General features: G+C 38.1%; 7 protein-coding genes across 7 annotated transcripts; 4 read left to right on the plus strand and 3 right to left on the minus strand.

Annotated features, from left to right (window-relative positions):
- Positions 1–5980: 5980 nt before the first annotated feature.
- On the minus strand, positions 5981–7861 carry FOA43_002809 (uncharacterized protein; the record flags this gene model as incomplete). The annotated part of the gene is made up of 1 exon (XM_038923091.1): positions 5981–7861. The coding sequence occupies one exon, from the start codon at positions 7859–7861 to the stop codon at positions 5981–5983; it is 1881 nt and encodes a 626-aa protein (XP_038779019.1).
- A 659-nt stretch (positions 7862–8520) lies between these two features.
- On the plus strand, positions 8521–9765 carry IDP2 (NADP-dependent isocitrate dehydrogenase; the record flags this gene model as incomplete). Its single annotated transcript, XM_038923092.1, has 1 exon — positions 8521–9765. The coding sequence occupies one exon, from the start codon at positions 8521–8523 to the stop codon at positions 9763–9765; it is 1245 nt and encodes a 414-aa protein (XP_038779020.1).
- Positions 9766–9853: 88 nt separating this feature from the next.
- Positions 9854–10934, plus strand: FOA43_002811 (uncharacterized protein; the record flags this gene model as incomplete). Its single annotated transcript, XM_038923093.1, has 2 exons — positions 9854–9861; positions 9926–10934. The coding sequence occupies 2 exons, from the start codon at positions 9854–9856 to the stop codon at positions 10932–10934; spliced, it is 1017 nt and encodes a 338-aa protein (XP_038779021.1).
- Positions 10935–11050: 116 nt separating this feature from the next.
- Positions 11051–11362, minus strand: HHF1_1 (Histone H4; the record flags this gene model as incomplete). The annotated part of the gene is made up of 1 exon (XM_038923094.1): positions 11051–11362. The coding sequence occupies one exon, from the start codon at positions 11360–11362 to the stop codon at positions 11051–11053; it is 312 nt and encodes a 103-aa protein (XP_038779022.1).
- Positions 11363–11971: 609 nt separating this feature from the next.
- Positions 11972–12382, plus strand: HHT1 (histone H3.1; the record flags this gene model as incomplete). The annotated part of the gene is made up of 1 exon (XM_038923095.1): positions 11972–12382. The coding sequence occupies one exon, from the start codon at positions 11972–11974 to the stop codon at positions 12380–12382; it is 411 nt and encodes a 136-aa protein (XP_038779023.1).
- Positions 12383–12635: 253 nt separating this feature from the next.
- On the plus strand, positions 12636–13175 carry FOA43_002814 (uncharacterized protein; the record flags this gene model as incomplete). Its single annotated transcript, XM_038923096.1, has 1 exon — positions 12636–13175. The coding sequence occupies one exon, from the start codon at positions 12636–12638 to the stop codon at positions 13173–13175; it is 540 nt and encodes a 179-aa protein (XP_038779024.1).
- An 83-nt stretch (positions 13176–13258) lies between these two features.
- On the minus strand, positions 13259–14308 carry SIW14 (tyrosine-protein phosphatase siw14; the record flags this gene model as incomplete). Its single annotated transcript, XM_038923097.1, has 2 exons — positions 13259–13959; positions 14305–14308. 2 exons carry the CDS (start codon positions 14306–14308, stop codon positions 13259–13261), a joined length of 705 nt encoding a protein of 234 aa, XP_038779025.1.
- Positions 14309–14491: the final 183 nt, after the last annotated feature.

The raw sequence follows: 14491 nt of genomic DNA on the forward strand, positions 1-14491 counted from the left end.
TACAGAAATAAAAAATCATACGGTGATGGCCTGCCTATAACCACCAACAAAGTGTCAAGTCAGCTATTACATAATTGTTCTATGAATATTTTTACAGATAATTATCATCATAATTGACAAGTTACTTATAAGAACGCGACCAATTCACTAGTAGCTCTAGATAATAGTCCAAGGTACTGAACTGTTGAGAATCAAACTTTTGGCATCTTCTAAAGCAGCAGTAGTAGTTCTTGATGTGACAAGCACCAAATTAAATAAAAATAAATATGGATGAACTGCAATATCAAATTATCAAAGTTGGTGGAACTATAAATTATGATTTATGATTTTGTGTTGAAGAGTGGAAATATCGAAGAAGCATGGACCGAAAAGTTCAATTCAAAGGACTAGAATGTGGGAACAGGGGTCAACCATTTACAAAAATGGTAATTAACACTTCTTATTCTAGTCTAGAAGGATCTTGGCACTCATGATGAAAGTTGGGGACAGGCCTGCATGGTAAATCACAAGTTGAGTATGTAATGTCACCAATTATTCGTATGTGATCAAAATATGTCATTGCTGGCAAAATGAACACTATAGCCGAGGTCATAAGGCTCAAATAATAATGTACAGAATCGACATATACTAAGCACTTATTATAAATAAATTTAACTGCCGACTAGAGTTAATTCCAATGATATATGTCATCCTGGCAAAAGCATCCGACTGATTGACGTAGCTTTGTTGATTCTTTCAGTTTCACAATCGGTTTGTGGATGGTTGGTTGGGTTAATGGTGAGCGCTATTACCATTTCATGGAGACGGTGCCAAGATTTGTTGGCGTATCTATCTTACACTGTCCGTAATCACAATCTTCTTGGGGATTTCATGTGATTTGAAAATTCTAATAATATAAAAATATAAACCCAACCTCAGGCAGGTAAAAATCGTAACTTTAAAGATGAAATCAGTGCTTTTAGTGGATGATGGGTCAAGAATTATCCTATTTCTGGTTACACTTACAAAAAGTCGTGAAATACTCATGAAGAACACCGCTCCATTCTTCTTGAGGAACAGACAATATATTCTAGGTTTTTGTACTGCTGTGTTCAGACTCTTGGAATGCTATCACGTAAGGCATGATTGACAGCCAGCCCATTGTGATTTGTTTCAACGTTAGACCGAAATAAAGTCTCGTGTAATAAAGGGTGGGTCTGAGTGTCGAAAATGTCATGTTTTTGGTGGTGTATGTGAATCCTCCTTCATTTTCTTTTTAAGTGTTAACTGTTTGGTATCACCAATCGGTCTCATGACTGAAATAAAGTAATCAAAATATTCAAAATCAAAAATATGTGATCACATGTCATCAATGTTTATAGATTTGAACTCTTGTGTTGTTGAAGTATGGCCGTATTTTTCTTCCTGTTATTATTTATCTTGTCTAAAAATGTTTCATGTGATCAAGGTCAACCGAGAGCCAAATTACCCATTAAATAACTCAAAGGATACTTGGTATAATTGTAAGGAGGACATCCATGAAAGAAAAGGTAAGTTAATAGGTTACATCCTAGTATGGATTAATGGAAGTATCACTATATATATGAACAAAACAAAAGCTGATTTCGGTTGGTTATCTCAATGCGTTGAGCTCTTATATTTTACCTAAAGAAAGCGTCCTATTTCTATGATCATCTGGTAATCATTAACTTCTTACTGACGTTCGACACCATATATATAAGATCCTTATGTCGGTTTTATTCTGGAAAAGGATAACGAAGTAGTTCATTAGTTAGTTGTATGCTTTTTTGTCTCTGAATATGTTTTTACTCTCAGTTACAAGAAATGAGTGACGCATATTCGAGAACCAACAAAAGATTATCTATCGATCTATTATCCTTTTGCGAGCCGAATTTATTGTTTTACAGTTCTCTTGTTCTCTATGAACAAATCTCTATTCATAAAAATAATTATGGATGTGGACACCAAAAATACCGAGATTTATCCTTAATTTCTTGTTTGAGGGTATTGTGAAAACAGTCAATACCCAGAGGTGAATGACAAGGTCAGTTCCTTGGATCGAAGAATCCAGATTGAATTTTTGATGTAGGTTACTGTTGATAATTCCCTAAAAACTAGAGCATGTCGAGGATGAAACTCAACTATAAATTTGCAAACGTGTATATGAACAAATAGAAACAAAACTCTCTGTCAAAGAAGGAGTGATTATTGTATCAATGCAAGATAGAATATTAGGTAAAGCAATCACAGTCTAAAAAAATAGCATATATCGAATAGTACCCAAACAGTAAGAGTTAGCAAGCTAAATTGAAAAGATTTCATTGGCTGTAGTAGAGAGGTTCGTATTACAGCAAAAGAAAAAAACAGGTGATGATGAAGAGGTTCAGTCAGTGTCTGGGAGAAGGATGAAGGACAGAATTACCAAAAAGCAATAAGAGGTAACGAGGCATTGCAATTGATGCATGGTCTAAATGGGAAAAGGTGAAGACAAGCTTGGATAAAAAACAACTGATGTTACAAACGTCTAAATTCCAAAGATGTGACAAATTTCAAAAGTGTGTTATTTTTCTCCCGTCGTTCATTTCAAGAGGAATTATGAAACAGGTCACAGCAAAATGAACTTCTTTATCTAGATCAGGATCAGGTGATATCATAATTGTAGGTAGATTTGCGGCCTGTACTTTTGTATTTTATTCAATTTATAATGATATCCGAAGCTAGGTTCATTGTTACGATATTGCTGTCAACAGTTATGCATCAATACGGGTGCACTTCAATACTTACAATAGATTAAGTCAATGAAAAGATACAGCGCATAGGGTGTTGTAAATATGTTAGTTAACCTTTGACTTCTTTCCATATTTAACAACCGTTTGAATTGAATAAAATAAAATAGAACGATATTTTTTGTTGTGATTAAGCCTGGACAAAGATGGACAATGAATATGAGCGGCCCACAGAGAACTAAGATATGCTGAAGACCCAACGAGAGTGGAATTCATTGAAATGATATATTGATGGTACACAAAGGATTGAGTAAGTGCCTTTTTGTCTTGCACCTCTTTCCATTCACTTAGTTGAAAAAGCATGGTTATGCTTGACAAAAATTATTAAGAGCAACTTTGTCGCCTCTTTAAAGTTGATTATTGAGTAAACATATTCTTTGATATTATATTGTCATGATGTAAATAATCATTGAGGGTAACTATATCTGAACTTATACTTGTTAGTTGACTAGATATTTTTAAGAGACTTAAATATCACCTTAAAGTATGTTATATGATGTTCATTTATTCAAGAAAAGGAGAGTCATTGGTCTTCGGCTCTTATATTTTTGCACCCTTTCGATATTGAGTGCCGTGTTTCTTACACCATGGCTTCTCTAGCATTATGCTAAATGGTCTTTAATAGGTCATGTACCAACCAAATCAGCATAGCATATTTTGATATGTCGTTTTTGATAATAAGTCAAAGATCTATGAAGTTCTGATAATGGTTCTATAAAGATAGGGGTTGGATAACATTTCTGATAAGTAAGTACAGGATGGGAAGTTAATTTAAGAGCTCAATCTATGTGTGTCGAGAGTTTCTGACTACGTCATCTTGAAGTGGCGAAAAAGTATGGAATTAAAATTACCTTATCAGAATATAGATATATACAAACAGTACATAAGGAAAAAAAAAAGGATCAACAAAGTAATATGTCCAGCCATGTCACCTTCAAAATCAGGTTGCAGAAAGTTTAAATTCTGTTTGAAATGCCCACTTTTCAAGATTAACAGAAAACTAAAGCAAATCGGCAATCAAGGGGTGTCCACATGCATGTTCAAAAAGAATTGCAAGTACGATTCATTCAAAGAATCACATTACACTATCAGATAAAGTAAAGGGAGTTTTGGAAGATGATATGCCAAATGATTTAGACTGCTGATGTGAGGCGGGTTCACACAAATTGATGTGATGACGCGGAATAGTATGCTGAATGTCATCGTATGTTACAAATTCTCAACAGACTCCAGTCTATCAAGTATCAAGTTTTGCTAGTGTTGAGACCACCATCATCAATGAGAGAAAGTTGCCTAATTGAGCATTAGTTGAGTTTACGCGCGCCGACTTAAACAAGAACTAAAGGATTTTATTATACATTGGTGAACACATCTCTATAAACACAAATTGTAAGAAAGAGAGAACGATGAGTTTTTTTACAATCATACATCACTTATCACACTTTACGAATAGTACTCTATAAGTTAGTACTTGGCCAGGTAAGATAGTAAACTGGAAGTACCTGGACTAACCTTGAACTTTACACTATGATATTTCAATAATAACGATTTGAGCTTACAATCAATATGCTGGATGCAAAAGCAAGCACGTATACTTTCCGTGTGCTAAAAGCTTGTTTTTATTGAAAATGTAGGTAGTGTATACCAAAAAGATACTTGGGTTCTAGCTTTTCTTTGTCATTTAGCTGAAAAATCAAGGTAAGCGAATTCTCTCGTAACGATCTCGTTACCCCTTTTCTCAAATTATTTTCATGAAACTAAAGAAAGAACAGATTTAAAATTGGGCATACACACACTCAGGACCATTATTTATGCATTTTTATTCTCAGGTATTATTTCCCTGCCATACCTTCTCGTCAAAAAAAAATGATATAATTCTATAGAATATAATTATTTAGTAGTGGTGTACTACAAATGATAATAATGGTAATCTGATCGTGCTTATGTATAGTATATTTATAAGTATTTATGAGAAGGGAATAAGAGTTAGAGTATATATATATCAGATTAGTAACCCCATTATTCCCAAATCTACTATATAAGGAGTGGATCCTGACCTCTATGGACACCTTTTAAAACATCCGACGAATCTCTTCTCAGTGCTACATAACTACATTACTTTTTATCTGATCGATCAATATGTCTAATCACATTCCTGGCAGTTTAGCTGACTCGGGTCCCAGCTGTGAGGATAAACTTTCTTACATAGATGAGGGTAATATATCACCCGAAATCACTGGACCTTCACATAATACATACCGTACCATCTGAATAAGTATTTAGAATTTACACATAAAATCTTATTCGATCAAGATAGAATAGGATATCAAGATTTTGAGAAGCATAATCTATAATAACAACAGAAATATATAAATATAAAATATAGCAATAATTATATATTCTATGCCCAAAGTGTAACAGCAGATCAATTATCAACATATATAGAATGATCATATGAAGAGAAAAAAATATAAATCTATAGTGGATATAAACATAGTTGTGTTATAATGGGTTGCTTCTTATTACACAATTATATTGAAAAATGGGTCAAAACAAAGCTAGTTGTAGAAGGAACCGCCATCAGATCATACAAACATTGTTTGCAGATAATAGAAACTATTTTAATGGGAACCTTTGCACATTAGAACAGAACTAACTATAAACTTACATCTTTTCTTGATGGGTCCTTGCACTAATACCAAGTATCTTTATGCTTTCTATTTGAGTTTCCTATTTGTTAATTATCATACTCATAAAAATGAGGCGATGAAACTGTTAGACTTGTATCCTTGATTTCCTATTTTGAAATATGCTTTTAGATTAACATAATGGAAAACCTCTTTACAAGTTTATTGTTGCTTGATTGAGAAGTCTATCCTCCAGATAACAGACTGAATTAACATTCGAGGATCGCATAAAGTCTACTTATGGTTAAAGCCCCTTTTTTACACAACAAAATAGTTGTAGCATAATTACATAATCAGCTTCCAGATTAGGAAACTGATTACGCCAGAGGAGTTGATAAGGCATATACTACAGAAGCTCATATACATGAGATATTCAAAGTATACAAAGGAGATAGAATTAGTAAAATATGCGAGCCAAATAAAGCAAGGTAATCCGAAGGTGAAACAATTAAAATATATAGTAAAGTAATAGGAGCTTAAACCCATTCTTGGTTTGTTCGTTTCCCTTTAATTGTCACCGAGAAGTCTTTCATCAATGTTGAAACGTTGGTCTTTAACGTGAGGAGAGACCGAAGCATAGTTATATTGGCACTGAGGATCTGTATTTTGATATTGTAGAAAGTTCTGCTGTGACTGTCCAGACTGTGTGGACGATTCTTGATGTTGATCATGGTTCTGTTGCCGCTGATGAACGTTGGAACCTTGCTTAAACGCCTCCACAGCAGCAACAGCAGCGGCAGTAGCAGCAGTAGCAGCAGCCTGTTGATCTACATCCTTCTTCGAAGGATCAGGCAAGTTGGAATAGGGATCGGAAGACCACGCAATTCCATCTTGATCTTGAAGAGCCTGCTGCTGCTGTTGTTGTTGTTGTAACTTAGAAGGCTGAGAGTGCAACTCATTTTGAAAGGCATGAGGCTCCTGCTGCTGCTGATGCGATGTCTGTTGTAGCGGCTGGCCATTTTCCATGCTAGAACCATCAATAAGCGCTTTCACCTTCTGCTTCTTCATCTGGTTGTGCGTAGGAACTAGACGTTTCTTCTTGAGAATACGAACCTCATTATATATATCTTCTCGTTTGATAATCAAAGAAGGATACAAAGACCTCAACTTCTGTTGAATAACTGAAGGTTTGTCACCAGAGGTATACATGTGCCTGATGGTTTCATTAACTTGACTAGATCTCTTACGAAGCATTGGAAAATTCAATAGCGGGTTCAATTTTGGATGGTTGTGCTTATTTTCAGTGATTTTAAGGATCCAATAATGCCTTTTCTTGGAGAAATTAGCCACCATAGCAAACGGGCAACGTATTTTCTTGGAGCCTATCTTCTTGGAATTCAACGTCTGAAAATCGTTACTCTGGATTTCACTTTTCTTGATCTTCTTTTCTCTGTAGGTACCACCCAATTCACAGGTGAAATATATGGCCTTATTGTTGGAATGTGCTATAGCAATACCAAACTCATTTTTACGACCAAATTCTTTCACAAACTCTTTCAACACGGCCACATTATCGAACATCTGCTCCTCTATCATTGGAGTAATTAGATACTCGCTTGGGTCTCCCATTCCTTCAGGAAATATGTCGACAGAAGACTCCGAGGTACCATTAACAGTGCTGTCATATGCTTCGGATTGGTTGGAAGGAGATAATACATATGCAGAAGCATCAGAATCGAGCTTATCGTTAATATTTTGATGCTGATGGTGGCTGCTAGCATGTTGAGAGAGTTCAGGAACCGGTACTACCTGAGGCATATGCGATACTTGTTGTTGTTGGTGTTGTTGTTGTTGTTGTTGCTGCTGTTGCTGTTGTGGTTCGCGCAGCTGCTGAAATTTGAGTGAAGAAGGCGGATTGAATTGATCTAGCGGAGAGTTAACTTGTTGACCTGGATGAGCTTGAAGTGAATGTGATTGAAGCTCTGACTGCGATTGGGCTTGTGATTGGGCTTGCAATTGCGCTTGAGACTCTTTTCGTTGCTGTTGCTGCGGCAGTAGAAGTACATGAGGTTGATGCTTTTGTGCTGTCGGATACTGAAGGGAGTCCGTCTGTTGTTCTTCAACCCCAGTGACATTCTGCTTATGAATATTCTGAGCAGCCTGTGGAAAAGGATACTCAACGACAACGGTAGCAGCAGCAGCGGCAGCAGTAACATTTGCATCCATGCTATCGTTAGCGAAATGATCCGGATCACCGGAGGATGGAACGTCAGTTATGGAGTGAAGATTAGTAAGTTCGGATAGAGCAGGATCAGTAGGATGCTGATCAAAGGAAGGGGAAGAAGAAGAAGTAGGTAGTTGAGTTAGACCCTGGCGAGGATGAGAACTCGAGGTGTGGTTATCAAAAACATCACCCTCAAGTTTACCAGGCTTTACTCTTCGAGACATGATGCTAAAAATATGGAGATTGGTGGTAATTAATGTAAAGAGAGACGGAAACCCAGGATTCAAGAAGTAGTGTAACAGGCACAAAAACAGGGTTCCCGGAATGAATAGAAGGGATAAAGAGAGAGAGAGAGTCGTGGACCGGAGAAAAAATTTTCATTTTCGAGTCCATACTAACGATTACGTAAGAGAAAGCAATACTCTATATGGTGTAAAGATGCTCATAGGTGGTTATTTATTTTGATTTGGCGTTAAAGTGTGGGGTGGGGATTCATGGTCATAATACGATATAGAACAGGCCAAGATAGAAGAGGTGGGGTAATAATCGTTCCCGTCTCTCTAATAACCTCCCGTACCTTAATCAATCTCCATAATTAAAATGTCAATCCGTGCACGCAACTCTTTCAGCGAACGCGGAGTAGCTAGAAACTTAAACTAAGGGTTCTCCACCAATCAATTGATGATACAGACAGACAAACACTCAAAAAAAAATTTACATCTCGGGGATACTTAATTTCACTCTAATCTCAAATAGATACATCCACAGTAATCGAAGATGCACACAGTATATATATAATTATCCATAAGTTTCATCCTTCCTCTTCTGCTGCCCCTTTTCTGGTTGCTTTTTTTTTGTTTCGTAATCCCTTACTTACCAAAATATGGCGTTTGAAAAAATCAACGTTAAAACTCCAGTCGTCGATATGGACGGCGACGAAATGACTCGTATAATCTGGAAGATGATCAAAGACAAGTTGATCTTTCCTTATTTGGACCTCAAATTGGACTATTATGATTTGGGAATCAAAAGCAGAGATGATACCGATGACCGGGTCACTATTGAATCTGCACTCGCCACAAAAAAATACCGTGTCGCAGTCAAATGCGCCACGATCACCCCAGACGAGGCCCGTGTTAAGGAGTTCGGATTGAAGAAAATGTGGCTATCTCCCAATGGAACCATCCGTAATATTCTTGGTGGAACCGTTTTCCGTGAACCTATCGTTATTGATAACATTCCAAGAATAATTTCTCACTGGGAAAAGCCAATCGTTATAGGAAGACATGCTTTTGGCGATCAGTATAAATGCCAAAACATAGTTACGCCAGAATGTGGTGGTGATTTGAAACTGGTTTTCACACCAGCTGATGGTTCTGCAGATATTACGGTCCCTGTTTACCATTATAATGGAAAGGGCTGTGCAATGGCTATGTACAATACAGAAGAGTCCATTAAAGGTTTTGCACGTGCTTCGTTTGAGCTTGCCTTGAGTCGTAAGATGCCTTTGTACATGGCTACCAAGAACACCATTTTGAAGAAGTATGATGGTCTTTTCAAAGACACTTTCCAAAACATGTATGAAAGTGAATACAAGAATAAGTTTGAGAAGCTTGAGATTTGGTATGAGCATCGGTTGATTGATGATATGGTGGCGCAGATGATTAAATCCAAAGGTGGTTTCATTATTGCCATGAAAAACTATGATGGAGATGTTGAATCCGATATTGTTGCCCAAGGATTTGGGTCTTTGGGCCTCATGACTTCTGTATTGGTTTCTGCTGATGGCAAGTGCTTTGAAGCTGAAGCGGCTCATGGTACCGTCACCAGACATTACAGAAAACACCAGAAAGGAGAGGAGACTTCCACCAATTCAATTGCCTCGATTTTTGCTTGGACTAGAGGTTTAATAAAGAGAGGTGAGATTGATGATACCCCTAAGGTGGTTAAATTTGCAAGGACCTTAGAGAAGGCCACCATTGATACTGTTAGAGTTGATGGTACCATGACCAAGGACTTGGCTCTGGCAAGAGACGAGACTGATAGATCTGCATGGGTTACCACTGAGGAGTTCATTGACGGTGTTGCCAAGAGATTGGCCAATGAGATCAAAAATGCTAAGTTGTAAACTATAATCTGATTTGATGAAGTAAAAAAAATATATACCAAAACTTACAATCTTCATAGCTCATTTTCTGCTTCTTGATAATGTCAAGATGGTTATGTGAGGGTGAATTACGTTACATAAAACCTTACTATCATAAGTACATTGCAAACTGTAAGTTGAGATGGTTTGGACGGTCTTGCTATGACGTTTACCGTTCAGAGTTTCGTAATATGCCTCCTGAGCACCACTATGCCAAGATAATGCAGCACAAGATGAAGTTGGTGAAGAATCCAAATTCCCGGACCAACTTTACCGTTTATGAAGGGTCTCAGCTTCTCGAACTCATTAAAATTGGGCCCGGGGACAAGATTGTGCACTATGAGCATGTTCACGAACCACCGGTGCTCAATACTTTACCTCAATGCATTTACGAAGACGAAAGCTGCTATGTAGTGGACAAACCAGCAGGAGTACCTGTACATCCGGTAAAAAATTACTTTTACAATACAGTGATGTCTCTGATCTACAACGAAAGGCCCGACTTGGAGCCGTTATATCCAGTGCATCGATTGGATAAAGTCACTTCCGGTGTATTAATGTTTTGTAAAGATCAGACGACTGTAAGCCTGTTCAAGCAGATGATGCGAAATAAAAGTGTCGCCAAGACTTATTTGGCTCGGGTAAGCGGGGTTTTTCCTGAACGTACACAATGTGATGACCCGATAGTGTACATATATGGTGCTCGGAAAGAGGTAAAGCAGTTTGAGCCTGCAAAAACAGTGTTCGCCAAGCTATTCTATGACTCCATTACAGACGAATCTGTGATTGAATGCCATCCAATCAGCGGGTTTCCCCATCAAATTAGAATCCATCTACGTAACTTGGGGTTCCCTATCATTCAGGACTATCTGTATCGAGACAAGTACACAGAAGTATTTAGGCAGCGTAGTGAAGTCACTTCAGAATATCTTGACAGTCTGTATATGAGATCAATGAAGCAAAGACAGAGCATGGAGTCAATGGAAAATTGTAAATGTCCCGAATGCCAAACTACACTATATAAAGATCCCAGTCCGCAATCGTTGGCTATCAAGCTTCATTCATTAAGGTATTCGCTATGGAACGAAGATACCAATAAACAATGGAAATTCGAAACTCAAATACCGAGCTGGGCAAAGCCAAGCCATTGAAGTAAATAAAAAAAGAACTGCTATTTCAAAATTAGAAACAAGTTTATGCTAATATACATTATAAGAGAAACAAAAACCGATAACCCATACAAAGAAGGGCCACATAAAGTAGTTGTTTAACCTCCGAAACCGTACAAGGTTCTGCCCTGTCTTTTCAAAGCATAAACAACATCCAAAGAAGTGACAGTCTTTCTCTTGGCGTGCTCAGTGTAAGTAACGGCATCTCTGATGACGTTCTCCAAGAAGGACTTAAGAACAGCTCTAACTTCCTCGTAAATCAAAGCAGAGATTCTCTTGACACCACCTCTTCTAGCTAATCTTCTGATTGCTGGCTTAGTGATACCTTGAATGTTATCTCTAAGAATTTTTCTGTGACGTTTGGCACCGCCCTTTCCAAGACCTTTTCCACCTTTACCTCTACCAGACATTATGTATTAGGTATAAGATAATAATAAAAGTTTAGTTGATAGAGAAAGGAAAAAAAAAAGAAGAAAGAAACAACATAAAGTGATCGGACACCATATCGTTACAGAGAGGGAAATCAAGGGATATTTAAATGAAAGCCACGCACTAGTGGCAGTAGATATGAGGAGGTTAAATGGCCATACTAAAATGGCCACAAAAACAACAAACAACAAACAGATTTCCCATTTTCCAGATGAGATTGCCAGTCTGATTCGCGACAGGAAGTAAATTAGTTAGTGATATTTTTTACACCCGCGATGAGTAAAACTCAGCACTAACAAAAAGCAGTCGCGACCGGTTTAAAGTTTACACAGCTTACGGGTAAACTCTGGACCTAAGTTAAAATCCTGATAATCTACCGAAATAACAGAGAGTAAATTTGGTACCAGGATATTTTTTCTGTTTCATCCGATTTATGTATGGGGATGCAGCCTCGTTGTTTACAGTGAGGGTGGCACACAAAGTAAGCACGGCGGGCCTTATAAAAAAGACCAGTTCCCCCCCGTATTGACTGCAGTTTTTATTAGTGTGCGCATTTCTCTTTTCTAGTTTATCTATTAACTAAACCAAATATGGCTAGAACTAAACAAACTGCAAGAAAGTCTACTGGTGGTAAGGCCCCAAGAAAACAGTTAGCCTCTAAGGCTGCCAGAAAATCTGCTCCATCTACCGGTGGTGTCAAGAAACCTCACAGATATAAGCCAGGTACCGTTGCTTTGAGAGAAATCAGAAGATTCCAAAAATCTACAGAATTGTTGATCAGAAAGTTGCCATTCCAAAGATTGGTTAGAGAAATTGCTCAGGATTTCAAGACCGATTTGAGATTCCAATCTTCCGCTATTGGTGCTTTACAGGAGTCCGTTGAAGCTTACTTAGTCTCTTTGTTTGAGGACACCAATTTGTGTGCCATTCACGCCAAGAGAGTTACCATTCAAAAGAAGGACATCCAATTGGCCAGAAGATTGAGAGGTGAGAGATCATAAGTTTGCGGATTCCAATCAAGGACAAATTGTTCTCCTTTGTTATCTTATTAATTGTATATTAGGTTTAAGAATATATTGACTTAAATTTTCACCATCACTGAGTAGAGAAGATAGCAATGAGAGAGTCTGTCTCTCGCTCGGTTGGCTGTAAAAAAATTGTTGGCGCGAATTTTATAAGGGACAAAAAAGAGATAGAGACAATTCAGTTTGATTGCTGATAATAAAGATACCGTTCTACTGTTAATAGAAAGAAATGCGGGACGAAATCAACAAGGCCCAATTGAAAGACACAGTTCTAACAGGCGTAGGCTCAACGGTAAACATTCCAACAGATTCATCGGGTGTAGCTGGAGCACCAGGTGGTTCAGCTGCCTCTCCATCTTCTCCCGGTAACTCGCTTATTAGTCCCGGAGTCAGAGCGCTTCTACAGGAATGGTCATCATCTCCGTATCCTGCATTGGGATTTTCAGGAGCTTTGGCAGTTATTCCTACCATCAGACCGGTAATTTCCCAGGTTGCCACCTCCTTTAAGAAGAAGCCGGTGCTTTTATCTCCATATCCTTCAAATCTGTCCGTTCTATTCTTTGGAGGCTTTGTTGGACTAGGTGGATTTTTGATCTACGACCACGACGTAGAGAATGGAAGTGCACTTACGTCAGCATGGAGTTTGATGTATGTGTTGGCCAATGGTAAGAGGAGTCTTCTGACGTTCAGATTATACCCAAAGGTATTGGCACTATTGGCATTGGCCAACTCGGGAGTGTATGGAGGAAGATTTCTTGGGTTGCTTTAGGCAATCAGTCATTCCAGTTTAACTTTAACTAAATAGCCAAAAAAAAATAATCCATTAAATCCATTAAACAGTACACGCTTGCTTCACCAATGTAGTGGCAACCAGTGTCTTTCAGATGCATAGAGCTCTATCTCTGTATCGTCATACATCTCTATAAACTGCTGATCCAAGGGTCGTTCCTTGGGATAAGCAAACTTTCTGTACTCGTCGAATATCATACTTAATGACCACTTCTGGAGTTTACGAACGCATCCGACGATGCACCCCGTTCTGTGTTTACCACGGTTGCAGTGAATTAGTATGGGTTGATTAGCTGGATTGGTAATGATCTTCAGAGCCTCGGTGACAAGCTCGGGTTTAATCTTCACAAAAGGTTCCTTGTTACCACTCAATCCAACCTGGAAGAACCGGATTCCGTTTACTTTGTTGAACTCGAGATTTTCTGGTGGATACTCTTCTGGAATTAGACACAGCACAGACTTTAAGTTGAGCGTTTGGAGGAACTCAAAGTTCTCCACCCGAGGAAAAGAAGATCGATATATCGACCCACAAACCATAGCAAAGTTTTCCGGCGGCGTATAAACACCAATTGGTCTGTTAATACGTATCTTGGTCTCTTCATCCTGTAAAGTCTTTGGTTCTGTTATTATGAACTCTTCTAACCTATGAGGATGAGACTTTTGCTCTTGCTTCTTGTATTCTTCCACTTTCGAGCGATCTGTAGGCTCAAACTTATCGTAGGCATCTTCTTCATCCAATTCTATCGCCGGATTATGGGAAATATCTTCAGCAGTTTCAAAATCAAATATTTCATCTTGAGCATCCATATTGCAGCAGCTCTAACAGCGAGCAGTTTCAACGACTCAAGTCTAAAAGGACAAGGACAAAAAGCTAAGAACTGGGGTCCACAACTTACCGCAAGAACCAGTCAGGACGGAAAAGTATAACTATCCCGCTGACTAAACGAACGGACACTTTAACTTTCAAACCCAACTTCTCTTGTATTCGTCGCTGCTATTTAATAGTCCCTTTAGAAATCTCCGACTGAAGAAAAAAAAAATTAATGCACCACCTTAAAGAAATTGGTGATACGTCTCTTACTACATAACTTCTTGTACCAAGCATTCACTCATTATGGTAAGCAGTCAAATGATATAGTACAAACAACATATCTCGCATCTACTAACTCTAATTCTGTTCAAGTCCGCCCTATTCAATTTTGCTTCCCTACTTCAAGTCATCCTCCTTCTAATATGCACCTCCACATACATGCACTCGGTCTGGCCAGCCCTCATCGACAGAAATAGGACTGGCGT

Source organism: Brettanomyces nanus, chromosome 3 (assembly GCF_011074865.1).
Source record: "Brettanomyces nanus chromosome 3, complete sequence".
Classification (NCBI taxonomy): domain Eukaryota; kingdom Fungi; phylum Ascomycota; class Pichiomycetes; order Pichiales; family Pichiaceae; genus Brettanomyces; species Brettanomyces nanus.